The sequence below is a fragment of the Geotrypetes seraphini genome, chromosome 2, assembly GCF_902459505.1.
Source record: "Geotrypetes seraphini chromosome 2, aGeoSer1.1, whole genome shotgun sequence".
NCBI lineage: Eukaryota > Metazoa > Chordata > Amphibia > Gymnophiona > Dermophiidae > Geotrypetes > Geotrypetes seraphini.
In genome coordinates, this window is record NC_047085.1 from 492,265,936 (window position 1) to 492,283,304 (window position 17,369).

A 17,369-nucleotide genomic window follows, 5' to 3' on the forward strand; every position below is an offset into this window, starting at 1 on the left:
TTACAGCAACTTTCCGCAACAGGGAGGGAAAAACAGGGGGAGGGGGGGGAAGAGAGTATACAACTGGATGTCTTAAGAGAAACACCAGTCTCTTAAAACACATGCATTCAGTATTTCACTTCAGTCTACTCAGGAAATGAGAACCAGTAAGTGAGCAGAGCTGCAGAATTTATATATACACTGAAACTCACTGCTAACCAAGTTTCCTGTTTAAGAGATACAGAGACAAGGGAAAGTCATTTATTCCCAGACCTGCAACTGACAGTCTTAAGAATACAGAGAATGGAAGAGTGTGACAGGAAGAGAGCTTATACAGGCGCTGGGTTGCAGGGTAATTTGAAGAGAAGTGTCACGGAGGCAGTAGCGCTGCAGGGTGATTTATTTCTTGGGATTTATTAACTACATACTCTGAAAAAGAGATTCACCCAAGGTGGTGTAAAGTTCAACATAAAGCCTAGAATTTTGTTACAGGGTAAAGGGGATGGGACCTAATGTACTGCTTGTTCTGTGTGGTTACAATCAAAGCAATTTACATATTTTAGACAGGTTTGTGTTTGTTTATTAGTGAAAGCTTCTGTACCGCTACTAACGACTGGGGAGTCAATTGAGAGCCGTTTACATGAACTTCTGTCATGGTGTTACAATAGAGAGTTAGCGTTTTCTGAGATGGTTTTCAATATAGACACATTTATACCTTAATCAATCATCCCACGTATATTATTAGTTTCGTGTACTATGTTCATACGAAATCCTACTTACTGTATTTTTTGCTCCATAAGAGGCACTTTTTTTTCCACCCAAAACTGGGTGGAAATGTTGGTGCACCTTATGCAGCGAAGACGACCCCCCTTCTGCCCTCTTTAAATCCCCTGTAGTACCTTTTTAAATGCCCCTAAAGCCTGGTGGTCCAGCGGTGTATTGGCCGGCGAAGAGCGTGCTTTCTGCGCTCCTGCCTGGGCCCGTGCCGCTTTCTGAATGGCTGCCTCAGTTCTCGCAAATCCCGCGAGAACTGAGGCAGCCATTCAGAAAGTGTCGCGGGCCCAGGCAGGAACACTGAAAGCACGCTCTTGCTGGCCGATACCAGTCTGTACTCTATGGGAAGAAGGGAGCTGTTTCCGGCAGGTGTGCAAGTTCCGGCACACAAAGATTGATTAAAAAAACACAGCGCGATTCCGTGCTACTGGGAAAACCAGCTCTCTGGATGTCAGAAGGCAAACTTGTGTGCCTTCCACCACACAAGGGGACGTTATGTTGATGCAATCTTCCTACCACCTAGCAAATCAGTGATCCTCAGGTCGGAGCCAGTAGAAGAGGAAATAAAAGCAGCCCAGCTCTCGCTACCACAGAGTAAATTGGCAGCTCCAGTCAGTTCCTCACCACAATTGCAAGGGGTGATAAAGGTGGAAAGCTCCGAGAATGTCCCAAGCCCCACGTACCCTCCTGTAGTAATCAATGCGGATGATGATGATCAGGCCCGCCACACAACCACTGGCAGGGTACATTATCAGGTCTCAGCAGGCCCGGCCCTCTTCTAAAGGCCAGGGCACAAACAAAAGGCAGCCAGCAGGGGGGTTGGCCGGGGGTGGGGGGGAACAGGCTTGCATGAATGCCTAATTACATGTATGTTGTGTGTCTGTTGGATGGAAGAGTGTGTGTGGCGGTTCATTTTGAGGCATTAGTGGTCTTCTGGTGTTTGTTAGGAATGTTTGGCTGGGGTTATTTGGAAAAAATAAAAAGGCTGTGACCTGGACAGTCAGGCATGGTGCTTTTCTTTTCTTCTTCTCTTCCTTTATTTAAAGGTGGTTTCTGACTGGTTCACTGTTTTGCCTTTGACTGGGTATCTTCCTCCTGTCCCAGCCTACCACTTGACCACCAGAGGTGAGAGGGAAGGTTACAGGGCAGGGCAGGGCAGTGGCAGGGTGCAGAGCCTGGCAGGGAAGGGGGGGGTCAGGGTGCAGAGCCTGGCAAGGAGTGTGGGGTTGGGTGCAGAGCCTGGTATATATTAGTACACAATTCGGTTCAGAATGTTTTTTTCTTGTTTTTCCTCCTCTAAATCTAGGGTGCGTCTTATGGAGAGAAAAATATGGTATTTGCACACATAATACATGTATCGTGTTCTATGTTCATCTTACATTTACATACATACTGATAATTCTAGTTATCTGTACTTTTTTGTTAATCATATCCTCAGCAATTCTGGGTATCTCTACTGTGTTTACCCTGCCCTATGTTGCATTATTAGTTAAAGTAGTCTGTGAAGAGGATGGTCTTTATCCCTTTCTTGAACTTTCCAGTGTCCTTGTTACAGGTACTTATTTTGCACCTGGGGCAATGACGTCCTCTCCACCAAGGCCGCAATGAATCATCCTTCTCCCCCACCCCACCCCAGTGCCTCTCTTCCTCCTTATCCCCCCCCCCCCACATACCTCTTGTAAAGTTTGCCAATGCAAGCAGCATCTTCCACCCCCTGTTCGGCCTGCCTTGGCTCCCTTCTGACATCACTTCCTAGTAATGGGACCAGGCCATGACATCAGAGGAAAGACTAGGCTGGCCTGAGCAGGAAGTGGAAAATGCTGCTTCAGCTGGCAATCTTCTCAAGAGGTATGCGGGGTGGGGGAAACGCTCCTCCCTTGCGGGTTTGGGGGGATGCAGGGGGGCACTTTAATTATGGGAGGGGAGCGCTCCTATCTTTGGGGGGGCATCGATGCATGCCCCTCCAGATGGGGGAGTGTCGGCAGGGAAGATGTGAGGAGGAGGAGAGGCGCCAACGCTGGCCGATTGTCTACAGGACGTGCCTCTTGCCATGAGAAGCGCGTCATGTAGGCACTCGGTCGGTGCCTCTCCTCCTCACCAGCATCTCATGGCACCCTACAAATCTCAGGAGACACACTAGCGTGCCGTGGCACACAGTTTGCGATACACTGGCTTATAGCAGTAATTTACTATCTTATGTAATTTCTGTCAATGACACAACACCCTTCCTTGTGATACTAATGGGAAGTAAGTTCTTTCTTTCTGTTAATCCTTATTTAACGGGGAACAGTGTCCTCAAGTGCCCACAGTTGTCTAACTTAGAGCAAGTCTTGTCAATCCAACCATTTCATGAGATATCACAGGTCTCATGTGCACCCCCCCTATTTTCTCATCAATGTTAATTTATTTTATTTATATAGATCATTTAAAAAAAAAATAAAAAATAACCCTACAAATTGGTTATTTCTTTTGGATTAAATTCTTAGTATTGAAATTAATAGTAGCGAGTGTAATCGTTCCTCTCGCTGTGCTATTATTAATATACTTGGCTTTCATCCATAGCGAGTTGCCGACGTTATTCACTCTCAGTTGTTAGGAAAGATATCTCAAAATATAGCTGGAAGGAATTGTGTAAGAGCAATAACTGCCAAACAGACTCACAACTGACACATCCTTAGTCTTAAAAAACCCTCACATTGTTTACTTTACAGGCGAGAACCCTGCCATCGGATACAGCTTAGTCACGGTCCCAGCTACCCACAGGGGTCCTTCTGGGGCATCCCAGTGTTCTGTGAACATCACAGTGATATCTGGGTGCGAGGGAAAGAAATCAGACCGAGTCTGTGTGTTGAGCAGAAGAGGTCTGAGGGAAATCCAGTTGCAGTACCCACAGGGACTCAGTTATAACCTCTATTGAGGCCGAGCTGACTTAAACAGATGCCACACCGCCAGGTCTTCCCCGTGGTCCAGAGGCAATAGGGACTCCTGCCTCTGAGGGACCCTGTATCCTCTCAAACCGAGGATCTTACCTTAAGAGAGCAGGGGCACCAACTCAGACCCCCCAGTCCTCCTTGTCTTTTTCTGGCTGGACTAGATCCTGAGACTGAGCCGTAACAGGGGGAAACCCTGATTGAGGGGCAAAAACCCCCATGAGAGCTAGCAGGCAGAACCCCAGAGAGGACAGATGGGCCCTCAAACACCAACCGGATGAAGGCAGGGGTAAAGCCCTGAGAAATGGATATGTGCTGACCTCCAAAGACTTCCTCTGCTTCACGGTGGTCCCAGATACTCCTGTGCATTGCCACTTCGCAAATGATGCCAAATCACTGTCTGAGGGCTCTAGGGATGGATTTTCTCACCCCAAAAAAACAAGCCACCTGCAACTCTAAGGGCCTAGCAGGGCACTCATGCGCCCTCCTCCCCCCCATGTGCTCTGCAGCAGGAGGAACAAGGACACTCCCCAGGTAGCCATCCAGCAAAAATCTTGAATGAATCAGAGGTAAAATACCCTGAGGAGTCCATCCCAATTGATTTTGAGCCAAATCAATTAAATTCTGAGGCAAAAAGAGGCTTTAACAAAATAAGTACCTGTATATACATAAACTGGCTTGAATGTATAACCACAAAAAAGCGGTATGCAAGTCCCATTCTCTTTTAAAAATCGGACTGAAAATCCAAGATGGCAACCGCGACAATGTTTTAGTGCCAAAAAACAGCATGCGGCATCTAAATAAATGCACCAAAAACATGGAAAAAGGAGCCCCATAGGATATAATGGCACAGTATTCACAGTGCTACTGGTACTGTCTCTCTTAATTGCAACGTGCTGCCTCAAACAAGCTTTAAAAAAGCTTGTTTCCTCTGGCTACCACTCAGGCTGGGTTAGAATCCAAAGTCCTGGCTCCCATATCTCCTCAGTCCTCTTCAGAAGGGGGTAGGGTATGCAGCCGGCATCTGATAAAGTCCCAGAGACTGACACAGATGCCACTCAGCCTGCACTCCAGCCTCAGCACAGCTTTAAGGGGAATGGTCCCTGAGCCACAAGAGAATTAATGCAGGTCAGCTATAGACCTCTGCCACCAAGGGAGAACTGGGTACCTCTTTAGCACCAAAATGCCTCTGAAAATGCACCCCCCCAAAAAAAAAAAAAAAAAACCAACAACAAAAAACAGAGAAACAATCAAACTTATCTATAAGATTGGGAAATATGATCATGTTACTCCTGTTCTGCGAGAAGCTCACTGGCTACCCATCACTCACCGCATCACCTATAAAACTTTAATGCTGGTCTTTAAAATCAAACTTTCGCGTCTCCCATCTTTTCTTGATAAACTCATCATCCCCTTTTTGCCCTCCCCTGACACTTAGATCGACTGATCAGAATTTACTGACCATACCTTCCATCAAAGAATTCTACTACACTAGAAAAATTAACTTTTCCATTGTAGCTCCAACTTTATGGAACACCATGCCACCTCAACTCCGCCTTGAAAATTCACTCGACAAATTCAAGACTAAACTAAAAACGTTCTTATTCCAAGATGCATACCATAGCATCTAAATATTTTCTTTCCAACAATCTGCAAAATAAATACGAACCGCTTTTAAGAAACGATCCCTATTCCTAGTGTTTTATCCTTCCCCCCTCTTCCCTTTAATTAATTTGTTTTTAATGATGTAATTATTAACTTCCTCTCCCTCTTTCCCCTCAAGCTCATGTTCGTATTTGTAATTTGTCTATTTAATGTTCACATTTCCCCCCCCCAAAAAAAATTTATTTTAACCTTTTATTTTTAGCATTGTAAACCGGCCAGGTGCACGTCGAAGGTCGGTATATTAAAATTAATTCAACTTGAAAAACAGAGCAGACCACAGTGACACCTTTAACTTGCATGTAAAAGGATGAAACTGAGTAATACAAAGGAGGAGGAGCCAATGAATTTAAAGCGATACCTTCTACACCAGTGGTCTCAAACTCACGGCCCTCGGTATGTTTATCATAATCACAAAAGTAAAATAAAACAGTTTCTTGATCATATGTCTCTTTAGCTATAAATTACAATATTATTATTAAGACTTGGCCAAAAGAAAAGATTTATAGACTATAAAGAGTTTTACCTCATACAAAATTGTAATTTCTTTAATAAGACATTAATTATTTTTTCTGAGGCCCTCCAAGTACCTACAAATCCAAAATGTGGCCCTGCAAAGGGTTTGAGTTGGAGACCACTATTCCACATAGACTCGCAAGTTGGGGTACAAAACCCACTGGTTCAAGACTCGTATGCCTTTTGCACTAGAAAAGCCAATTCAGTCACTGAAGTCTTTTCCGCCTCTCATGTAGTGACTCAATGTGAATGGATGCGTGTGTAAAGGAAACGCACGCACAAAAATCACTAGGGCATTAAGGTGGCAACCCCCTCAAATCCCTTCGGTAGAGCTCTGCACAACACAAGCACTTTTATATAACCTAGATGATCCCAGGAGCAGGTGTATATTCCAATGTTGATCTCAGGAGACAAACATGCATCCCTCTTCTGAAATGAGCAATGCATGTGTTTATTTTTGACCCGACCAAAATACACCCAGATCACACCCCCAGTTTTCAAAAATCCGGATTTAAATGTGCATATGACAAACAGGTCTAAATGCCTGTTTAAGCACATCCAAATCATGACTAGGGCTTCTAAAATAACCACCATAATATCAATATCGTGACTACAACTTACCTTGGAAAAAAGTGCAGAATTCAGGAGGCAAAGGGACTGGTACAAACTTGTATTTATTCCTCTCCTTCCAGCTGACCACTTCTCTAAAAGCAGAAAGGAAAGGACCACAGTTAATTTCTGAAGATAGAAAGGTGACCATCACTCCAGTGGCAGCAGCAGGTAGCCATGTTCCCCACTAAACTCCCACTAATCAAAGTCAAATACACTATGTATTGTTTCCATCTAGCCAGTTTTGTTGAACAGAAGCTAGTGGGGCCTTCAAACTGACAATGTTATTGTTGCTATTCTACTGACTACTGACCTCCAAACTGAAAAGGCTCCTCCCCTTCCCTCCGCAGGCCATTCTCTCGGCCTTTCCAATACAATGTTCCCCTGGTCATTTCAGGTATTTTCCGACTGCGACTGCCTACCAGAAGAGGACAGCTAGAGAGGCAGGAGAGAGCAGCCGGAGCGCCGGCGAGTGAAGGAAATCACTCACTGTATGCTCCGACCGCCTCTTCCTGCACTAAAGTCGGGCCTTACCAATCAGGAGCTGTTTTGACGCACAGATCCTGATTGGTGAGGCCCGACTTTAGTGCAGGAAGAGGTGGTCGGAGCATGCGCACTCTTATCCCGTGTTCCCTGAGTCCTGATCTGTCGGGATGTGGCCAGCAGAGTGCGCATGCGCGCTAAGACGCATGAAAGGCGGTGCGGAGCGGAGCGGAGGATGCTAGGAGCAGGGCTTCGAAGCAAGGCGGCAGTCGGCGCCGGCTGTCGGCGCCTGCAAGCCGCGGCGGCTTCTGGCGGAGTGCAGACGGTTCAAGCTCGGAGCCACTGGCGATCACCATGGCGGTAACTCCCCCCTCCCGCCCTCTCTCTGTCTGCCTAAAAAAAAGTCGCTGTCAAGTAAGGGGAAAGGCGCACTTCCGGTTGCAGCAAGGAAGGCAAGGGCTTCTCTCTCCCCCCCCAAACAACAACAAAAACTACCGATACCCGCAGCTGTGACCCCCCCCCCAAAGCAAACTCCCCTGGAGCAAGATTGGACATCCAAAAAAAAAGAGGGAAGGGGGAGATCACTCCCAACTGTCCAAGGATCTAATTAATATGAGTGATTGGACAAATGCAAAGTGAAGCACATTGGGAAAAACAACCCAAATCACAGTTACCAGATGCTAGGGTCCACCTTGGGGTTAGCGCCCAAGAAAAGGATCTGGGTGTCAATGAAACCTTTCACCCAATATGTGGTGGCGGCGGTGGCCAAAAAAGCAAACAAGAAGCTAGGAATTATTTAAAAAGGGATAGTTAACAAGACTAAGAATGTTATAATGCCTCTGTATCGCTCCATGGTGCGACCTCACCTGGAGTATTGCATTCAATTCTGGTCTCCATATCTCAAGAAAGATATAGCGGCACTAGAAAAGGTTCAAAGAGCGACCAAGATGGTAAAGGGGATGAACTCCTCTCGTACGAGGAAAGACTAAAAGAGATAGGGCTCTTTAGCTTGGAAAAGAGACGACTGAGGGGAGATATGATTGAAGTCTACAAAATCTTGAATGGAGTAGAATGGGTATAAGTTGATTGATTTTTCACTCCGTCAAAAATTACAAAGACTAGGGGACACTTGATGAAGTTACAGGGAAATACTTTTAAAACCAATAGGAGGAAATTTTTTTTCACTCAGAGAATGGTTAAGCTTTGAAAAGCATTGCCAGAGGTTGTGGAAAGAACGGATAGCGTAGCTGGTTTTAAGACAGGTTTGGACAATTTCCTGGAGGAAAAGTTCATAGTCTATTATTCAGAAACACATGGGGGAAGCCACTGCTTGCCCTGGATCGGTAGCATGGAATGTTGCTACTCTTTGGGTTTTGACCAGGTACCAGTGACCTGGATTGACTACCATGAGAATGGACTATTGGGCTTGATGGACCATTGGTCTGACTCAGTAAAGCTATTCTTATGTTCTTATTGATTTTTTACTCAATCAAAAATTACAAAGACTAAGGGGCACTCAAATTTAAAGGGAACTACTTTTAAAACCAATTGGAGGAAATATTTTTTCACTTGGAGAATAGTTGCTTCTATTAGGGTTTTTGCCAGGTACTGGTGACCTGGATTGGCCACCATGAAGATGGTATACTGGGCTAAATGGACCATTGGTCTGACCCAAGTTTTTTTTAAACTTGTCCAACAAGGCGTTTATGACATTCCGCCAAATTATTTGGCAAAATGCCTAACTCTATACACTCCGCCAAGGACGTTGAGGTCACAGAATTGTTGGCTAAGACGCATCAAAGGGGAATATTTTACGATATGTACGAACCAAGAATTCATGTTTTTCTATAGCTGGACTATTTATGTGGAATACGTTGACTGGTACCTTACGGTTTTGTAAAAATGTAATGCAATTTAGGAAAGTTCTTATGAATTTATTTATTTGATTTTCTATAGGAGCTCAGAACGGTTTACATGAATTTATTCAGGTACTCAAGCATTTTTTCCCTCTCTGTCCTAGTGGGCTCACAATCTATCTAATGTACCTGGGGTAATGAGGGGATTAAGTGACTTGCCCAGATCACAAGGAGCAGCGTGGGTTTGAACCCACAACTTCAGGTTGCTGAGGCTGTAGCTTTAACCATTGCTCCACACTCTCCTCCTGACAGATGCAAAACATTGTTAAAATAAGGCTATAAAAGACTACAAAAAGAAATTTGTCAATTTGTCAAAGCAATAACTTTTTCAGGCATATCAGAAGCAGAAAACCTGTGGGGGAATTTGTGGAACCATCGAGGATCAAAAGGGGTACGCAGGGAAGACAAGGCCATAGCAGAGAGTCTGAATGAATTCTTTGCAACTACTACTATTTATTTCTACATTAAACTTGTGAGAGACAATCCTTGCTCAATAGAGCTTACAATCTAATTAAAACAGGACTAACAGGATTTATGGAATTTCTCACAGAGGAAATGATAAAACAGACATGGGTGCTTTACAAGAGTGGGAGTTAAAAGCAGACTTGAAAAAGTGGGCTTTTAGCCTAGATTTGAATATTGACAGAGACGGAGCATGACATAGTAATTCAAGCAGCAAGATAGAAGGGACAGATTCTAGAGTTGGCAGTAGAGGAGAAGGGTACACTTCCCCCTCCAAATCCGCGGTTTTGGCATCCACGGATTTGGTTATTCGCAATTTTTTTTTTGGGGGGGGGGAAAGATTCATTTCGGACCTTCCCCACCTCCCTCCTGCCTTCACCAGGTGAAGTTTACAGTGAACTGGCAAGACTCAAGGTTAACAAAGCCATGGGACCAGACAATTTGCACCCAAGAGTGCTCAGAGAATTGAGCGATGTCCTGGCGAAACTGTTGGCTGAGCTATTCAATCTCTCCCTAAGTAAGGGAAAGTTCCCCTGGCCTGGAAATTAGCTAATGTCGTTCCTCTGCATAAAAAGGGTTGCAGGGCAGAGGCTGCGAATTATAGACCGATGAGTCTCACATCTATAGTGTGCAAACTCATGGAAACACTAATTAAAAGCAAATTGGACACGATCTTGAATGAAGGGAATCTTCGGGATCCCAGTCAGCATGGATTCACCAAGGGTAGGTCCTGCCAATCCAATCTCATCAGCTTCTTTGACTGGGTAACAAGAAAGTTGGACTTGGGAGAGTCTTTGGACGTCGTGTACCTGGACTTCAGTAAAGCTTTTGACAGTGTCCCACACCGCAGGCTGCTAAGCAAGATGGAATCGATGGGGTTAGGAGAGACACTAACTGCATGGGTCAATGTTTGGCTGAGTGGAAGACTTCAGAGGGTGGTGGTTAATGATACCCTCTCTAAAACATCGGAGGTGACCAGTGGAGTGTCGCAGGGCTCGGTCCTGGGTCCACTCCTTTTCAACATATTCATAGGGGATCTGACTCAAGGGCTTCAAGGTAAAATAACACTATTCGCCGATGACGCCAAACTATGTAATATAGTAAGTGAATGCAGTTTACAGAATTATATGGCGCAGGACCTGCTTACATTGGAAAGTTGGTCCTCAACCTGGCAGCTAGGCTTCAATGCTAAGAAATGTAAGGTCATGCACCTCGGAAGCGGAAATCCATGCAGGACGTACTTCTTGAACGGAGAAACTTTAACTAGGACTTCAGCAGAACGAGATTTAGGAGTAATCATCAGTGCAGACATGAAAACTGCCAATCAAGTGGAGAAGGCTTCATCTAAGGCAAGGCAGATATTGAGTTGTATCAATAGAAGTTTCATCAGCTGAAAGCCTGAAGTCATAATGTCGTTGTACAGGGCCATGGTGAGACCTCATCTGGAGTACTGTGTGCAATTCTGGAGGCCACATTACAGTAAAGATGTGCGCAGAATTGAATCGGTTCAGCGGACGGCCACCAGGATGATCTCGGGGCTCAAGGGTCTCTCGTATGAAGAGAGACTGAACAAATTGCAGCTCTACACTCTCGAGAAATGTAGGGAGAGGGGAGACATGATCGAAACATTTAAGTACCTCACGGGACGTGTCGAAGTGGAAGAAGATATTTTCTTTCTCAAGAGACCCTCGGCCACAAGAGGGCACCCGCTCAAACTCAGGAGCGGAAAATTTCATGGCGACACCAGAAAGTATTTCTTCACAGAGAGAGTGGTTGATCATTGAAACAAGCTTCCAGTGCAGGTGATCGAGGCAGACAGCGTGCCAGACTTTAAGAATAAATGGGATACCCATGTGGGATCCCTACGAGGGTCAAGATAAGAAAATTGGATCATTAGGGCATAGACAGGGGGTGGGTAAGCAGAGTGGGCAGACTTGATGGGCTGTAGCCCTTTTCTGCCGTCATCTTCTATGTTTCTATGAGATGTTTAAGTATATTACCGGCCCAATCGAGATGGAAGAAGAGATTCTCTTTCTCAAAGGACCCTCAGCCACAAGAGGGCATCTGCTCAAACTCAGGGGCGGGAAATTTCATGGCGACACCAGGAAATATTTCTTCACCGAGAGAGTGGTTGATCCTTGGAACGAGCTCCTGGTGCAGGTGATCGAGGCAAACAGCGTGCAAGAATTTAAGAGAAAATGGGATGCCCATGTGGGATCCCTTAGAGGGTTAAGCCAAGGGAATCTGTCACCAGGAGTGGGATCCCTAGGATAGTAGACTTGGGGGTGGGTCAGTAGAGTGGGCAGACCTGATGGGCTATGGCCCTTATCTGCCGTCATCTTCTATGTTTCTATATGTTTTTATAAGAAAGACTTGCCGATAAACAGAGTTCCCAGGGAGGAATATAAGAAGAGATAAGAGAGGAGAGATACTGAGGAGCTGCAGAGTAAATTCACTTGTAAGTCAATAAGAGGAGTTAGAACTGTATGCAGAAATGGATAGGGAGACAAATTAACAGGGCAGGATTAACCAATAGGTTAAGTAGGCACATGCTTAGGGCCTGAAATGGTCGGGGGGCCCGATGAAGGAGGGCATCAACATTGTTTTTTCCAAACAGCGATGGGCCCCCTCCAGCATTGATCGGCAACACGGGCCCCAGTCCGATTGGCAACGTGCCCCCCCCCCCATCGACGGAAAGTAAGACAAGCAAGCAATGTGGGTACGAAAGGCAACGGGAACTGTAATTGTGCAAGCGGTGCTGCTTGCCCAAAGCTTCCCTCTGACGCAGCTTCCTGGTTCCGCCTGGGCGCATGGTGGGGTGGGGCGGGGCAGGGGCCCAGTGTACTTGTGTGCCTAGGGGCCCTCGACGAATTAATCCTGCCCTGCAAATGAAGTGACTTAAGGAGAGGGATAATTTGAGCACAGTGATACTAGTGGAATATATAGTCATGCAGCAGAATTTTGAACGGACTGAAGGGGAGAGAGATGGTTAAGTGGAAGACCTGCGAGAAACAAGTTACAGTAATTTTGAAGAGAGATGATAAAAGTGTGGGAAAGGTATTGGTGGTATGCTCAGAAAGTAAAGCTCGGATTTTGGTAATATTATAGAGAAAGAAACAACAGGTTTTAGCAGTCTGTTGGATTTGTGCAGAGAAAGAGAGAGAGGAGTCAAAGCTGACTCCAAGGCTTTGAGCTGATGAGACAGGGAGGATGAGAGCACTATCCACAGAAAAAGAGCTTGGGGGGAAAGAGGAGAGGTGGGTTTAAAAGGAAAGATAAGCAGCTCAATCGTTGCTTTGGTCTTTACTGAAGATGATGTAATAGATCTACCTGCACCAGAAATGGTTTTCAAGGATGATGATGCAGAGGCGATAAAAGAATCTCGGTGAACCTGGAAAATGTACTGAGCCAAATTGACAAATTAAAAAGTAGTAAATCACCTGGACTGGTTGGTATGCACCCCAGGGTACTGAAAAATCTTATAACATGAAATTGCTGATTTGCTGTTAGTGATCTGTAGCCTATAATTAAAATCATAATTGTCTTTATTTAATTTTCTGTTTATTTTTATGCATTTCCAGGACGGGGTGGGTGGGTGGATGGGAGGGGATATCTTTTTGGCTTATTTCTTGATTGAATTGTTGGAAGGAAGGGGTGGGATATTTTTCTTCTGTATTGTTATTGATGGAATTTAAGTACTTATGTTGATTATTAATGGTTGTATACTTCATGGCACTTTGTGTTAGTTTTGAAAATTAATAAAGATTAAAAAAATAAAATAAAATAAAATCATCTGTAGTACTTGAAGAACAGAAGATGGCCAATGTAATTCTGATTTTTAAAAAAGAGTTCCAGGAGAGATCCGGAAAATTATAGTCCAGTAGGCCTGACTTCAATGTCAGGCAAAATAGCACTATTATTTGGCCTGGTATTGAAGGAGGAGAGTGTGGCATAGTGGTTAGAGCTACAGCCTCAGCATTCTGAAGCTGTGGGTTCAAATTCAAACCCCACGCTGTTCACTGTGACCCTAGACAAATCATTTAATCCTCCACTGCTTCAAGTACATTAGATAGATTGTGAGCCCATTGGAACAGATAGGGAAAATGCTTGAAGTACCTGTATGTAGACCGCTTTGAGTGTGGTTGTAAAAATACTAAAAGACGGTATACAAGTCCCAATCCCTTTACCTTTCCCTATTTAACATTTTTATAAATTATCTGGATATCAGAACGTCAAGCGAGGTGATTAAATTTGCAGATGACACAAAACTATTCAAATTTGTTAAAACAGATGGAGACTGTGGTAAAACTGCAGAAAGACCTTAAGAAATTGGAAGACTGGGCATCCAAATGGCAGCTGACATTCGATGTGAACAAATGCAATGTGATGCACATTGGGAAGAATAATCCAAATCGTAGTTACTTGATGTAGGTTCCACCTTAGAAGTCGGCATCTAGTCGTCATCATGGACAACCCACCAAAATGGCCTCATGGATGCTAAGAATTATTAGAAAAGGGATGATAGATAAGACCAAGAATATCATAACACCTCTGTATCGCTCCATGTTGCGACCCCCACCTTGAACACTGTGCTCAATTCTGATCGTCATATCTTTAAAAAGATATAGCGGAATTATAAAAGTTTCAAAGAAGGGTGACCCAAACTCCTCCCTTATGAGGAAAGGCTAAAGAAGTTAGGGCTTTTTAGTTTGGGAAACAGATGACTGAAGGGGGTGGATATGACAGAAGTCTGCAAAATCCTGAGTGGTATAGAATGGGTAAAAGTGAATGGATTTTTTTTATTGTTTCAAAAAGTACAAAGACTAGGGGACACTCAATGACATTACGTGGTAATAATTTAAAAACAAATAGGAGGAACTACAGTTTCACAATGAAGAGTTAAGTTCTGGAATTGATTGCCAGATGCGGTAACAGCAATTAGCATATCTGAGTTTAAAAAAGATTTGAACAATTTCCTAAAGGAAAGTCCATAGTCTGCTATTGAAATAGACATAGGGAACTGGTAGCATGAAATGTTGCTTCTATTTGGGATTCTGCTAAGTACTTGTGGCCGTTCTCCTTAACTGTATCCATGACATCCTGTTTGTCTGTCTTGTCTGTTTAGACTGTAAGCTCTTTCGAGCAGGGACTGTCTTCTTTGTGACTCTGTACAGAACTGCATATGTCTGGTAGCGCTATAGAAATAATTAATAGTAGCTGTTGGAAGCAGGGTACTGGGTTAGACGGCCCATTAGTTTGACCCAGGGCAATTTCTCCAAATGGGCAAGTTTTGTGTAAATCATGATTTTTTTTTTTTTTTTACACAAAGATAGCTGTTAACATATCTCAAAGCTGTCTTTTCTGTTGTTCTTTTTTTTGCCTATTCCTTTCTGCAAATTTTTACCTTCTGCACGTGAAACGCCATTAAATATTAATATTATTATTATTATCATTGTTCCTGGGGGAGGTGGTTTGTTGCCTTCAGGTTCAGGCTAGAAAGGAGAAGGCGAGTCTCCTCTAATTCCAGGCCCAGTCCAGATGACACTTCAGGCCACTCACCCGCTCAGGTGTCTCCTCCAGGTCTGGTATGGGTCAAAGAGGCACTCAAAGAGGTGTACTGCATACACTGCAACATTTTCCAGCGGAGACCCCGTTGGCAGGAGTCCCTCTGGGAGTCTCCTCTTGAGCTGCATGGGCAGAAGAAACAGGGAAATATATTCAGAAGGATATCCAAACACATCAATACACTCACACACAGACACACACGCACATTGACATCATAATCATAAAGGTGAATAAAATTAGAACTGGACAGGTCCAACATGGTGATTTTCAGTTTAAGAATGTGCAGTGACATAGTGAAAGGGGAGGAGGGGACCACCTCAGGCACCGTCTTCGCGGTGGCACTGGCGCATCTCCTCTACACACTTTAAATGTTCACCAGCACAAGCCACATCTTCCACTTGCTACTTCTTTGTCGCTGCTTTCACAATTTTAGCTCAGACATTACTTCTGACTATACTGGACTATTGTAATCTAATATAATAAAACCCTAAGCCGCGCATGCGCACTCTTACCTGCGTGCTCCCGTTTTCTGTGCGCTGTAGGTCCCCGCAGGTAGGAGTGCGCATGCGCGGCTTAGGGTTTTGTCGGCTTCAGGTGGCGCAGAGGCTATTGGCCGAGGCGGCTCTAGGCGCCTGCAGGCTGCGGTGGCTATCGGCGGCTGCAGGCAGCAGTGGCTGTCGGCAGCTATTGGCGGAGGGCAGACGCAAGGTAAGGGGTGCTACTGGAAACGGGAAGAGATGGGGGGAGAAAAAGGAAGGGAGGCCTACTGCTGGACAGGGGGACAGGAAAGAGGTGCTGCTGGACAGGGGGGGAGATTTAAAAAAGGGAGAAGGGTTGCTGCTGGATAAGGGGAGCAGTGAAGGGGTGGTGGTGGACACAGGGAAGGTAAAAGGAAGGGAGAATGGGTGGACAGCCGAGGAAAAAGAAAGACAGAAAGAAAGAAATACAGAAAGCGGCTAAGGAGAGAGAGAGAAAGAAATAAAGACAGACACACATATATTCTAGCACTCGTTAATGTAATGGGCTATAAGACTAGTATTGTATATTGACAAGTACGAAGAAAAATTTGGCTAGATTGCCCCTGGTTCAGAATACAGCAGTAGGAATGATTTACGGTCTGAGGAAGTATGACCACGTAATCCCCTATTACTGTGAGCTGCATTGGCTTCCAGTTGAGGCCCGGGTGATCTTTAAGTTAGGACGCTTATATTATAAAGTTGCTTTGGGTGTTGCCCCATTCTATCTTGCCGACAGATTTGTTATTGTGGCGCATGAGAATAGTAGAAAATCTCATGCCCTATTTACGTTCCCTTCAGCCAAGGGCTTTAAAAGTAAGAAACAAAGATTTCCGTCCATTATTACATTACATTAGAGATTTCTATTCCACCATTACCTTGCGGTTCAAGGAGGATTACAAAAGAAATAAAAAACGAAGGGTTACAATGGAAGAACATTTGTCCTTTCTGGAGAGGTAAAGAGTAGGTCATGTAGTTTCTGTGTGGCGGGAAGAGGGAGGGGAAAAGGACGGTGAGTTTGAAGTTAGGGCTGTTTCAGGACATTTCAGAAAACTGTTGAAAGCTTTTCTTTTTTCTAAATTTCTGATCAACTAGATTTCTGGATATCATATTATCCCTGTATTTTTTTCATAGCATAAATCTTTTGTTAACCGCACTGAACTTACAACTATGCAGTCTGGAAATCTGCTATTATGTTATGTTATGTTGATATCACTTCTTGGTCATGGGACCAGGATGTGACGTCAGAAGGATGCCGAGGTCTGCGTGCTCATCAGGTGGGAGGTGCTGCTCGCGCCAATGAACATTTAAAGAGCTACGCAGGGGGAGGGGAGCGCACGGCACAGAGGGATTAGAGCAGAGGGGCGGCACAGCATAATGATGCCGGGCACCTCCTCCCCAAGCACCAACCTCTCTCGCTACACCATTGACAATGCCATTTATAACAAAGCCCAATCATCATTTTCACTCCAGCTAGCAAAGGGAGGGGGTTGGGAGGGAACCCCTACCTAAGGTTGCATTCTGATTAAAATTTTCAATTGTAATTAATCACATGATTAATTGTGTGATTAAAGGTGGTGGTGGAGGAGGGAAGAGAGAGAGAGAGAACCTGGAGGTAAAGGGGAGGTGGAAGATATGCTGGACAATGGGGAGAGGGGGGGTCCTTGGAGCTCTGGGCCCAAAACTTTGGCAGAGAATATGCTCAGGGAGTGCCAGCATTGGCAGGTGGAGGCACAACGCTGATTGACTCAGACAGTGGATTTCTTCGGTTCGTAGGGATTCAGCTACCCCCACCAGCCACTGAACAGATGCTCCAGCTTTAGAGCCCAAAGTAGGAACCCAGATCCCCCTCAGTTTGGCATATTTTTTTCTCCCCCCCATGTACGGTCTGGCATCTCTCCCTCCCCTCCCCAGCCCTCCCAAAAGTTTCATTAAAAAACTCTCTCAATTCCCAACCC

The 17,369-nt window shown here is 44.8% G+C and overlaps 1 protein-coding gene across 3 annotated transcripts in view; it reads right to left on the minus strand.

Annotated features, from left to right (window-relative positions):
• NBEAL2 (neurobeachin like 2) overlaps positions 1-17,369 on the minus strand; it is a 408,006-nt gene that overhangs the window by 233,972 nt on the left and 156,665 nt on the right. For all 3 annotated transcript variants that reach the window (XM_033931896.1, XM_033931894.1, XM_033931895.1), the window contains exons 5-6: positions 14,891-15,018; positions 6,483-6,565 (exon numbers count right to left, since the gene is read on the minus strand). In XM_033931896.1, coding sequence (XP_033787787.1) covers positions 6,483-6,565; positions 14,891-15,018 — 211 coding nt within the window. The remainder of the gene's footprint in view (positions 1-6,482; positions 6,566-14,890; positions 15,019-17,369) is intronic.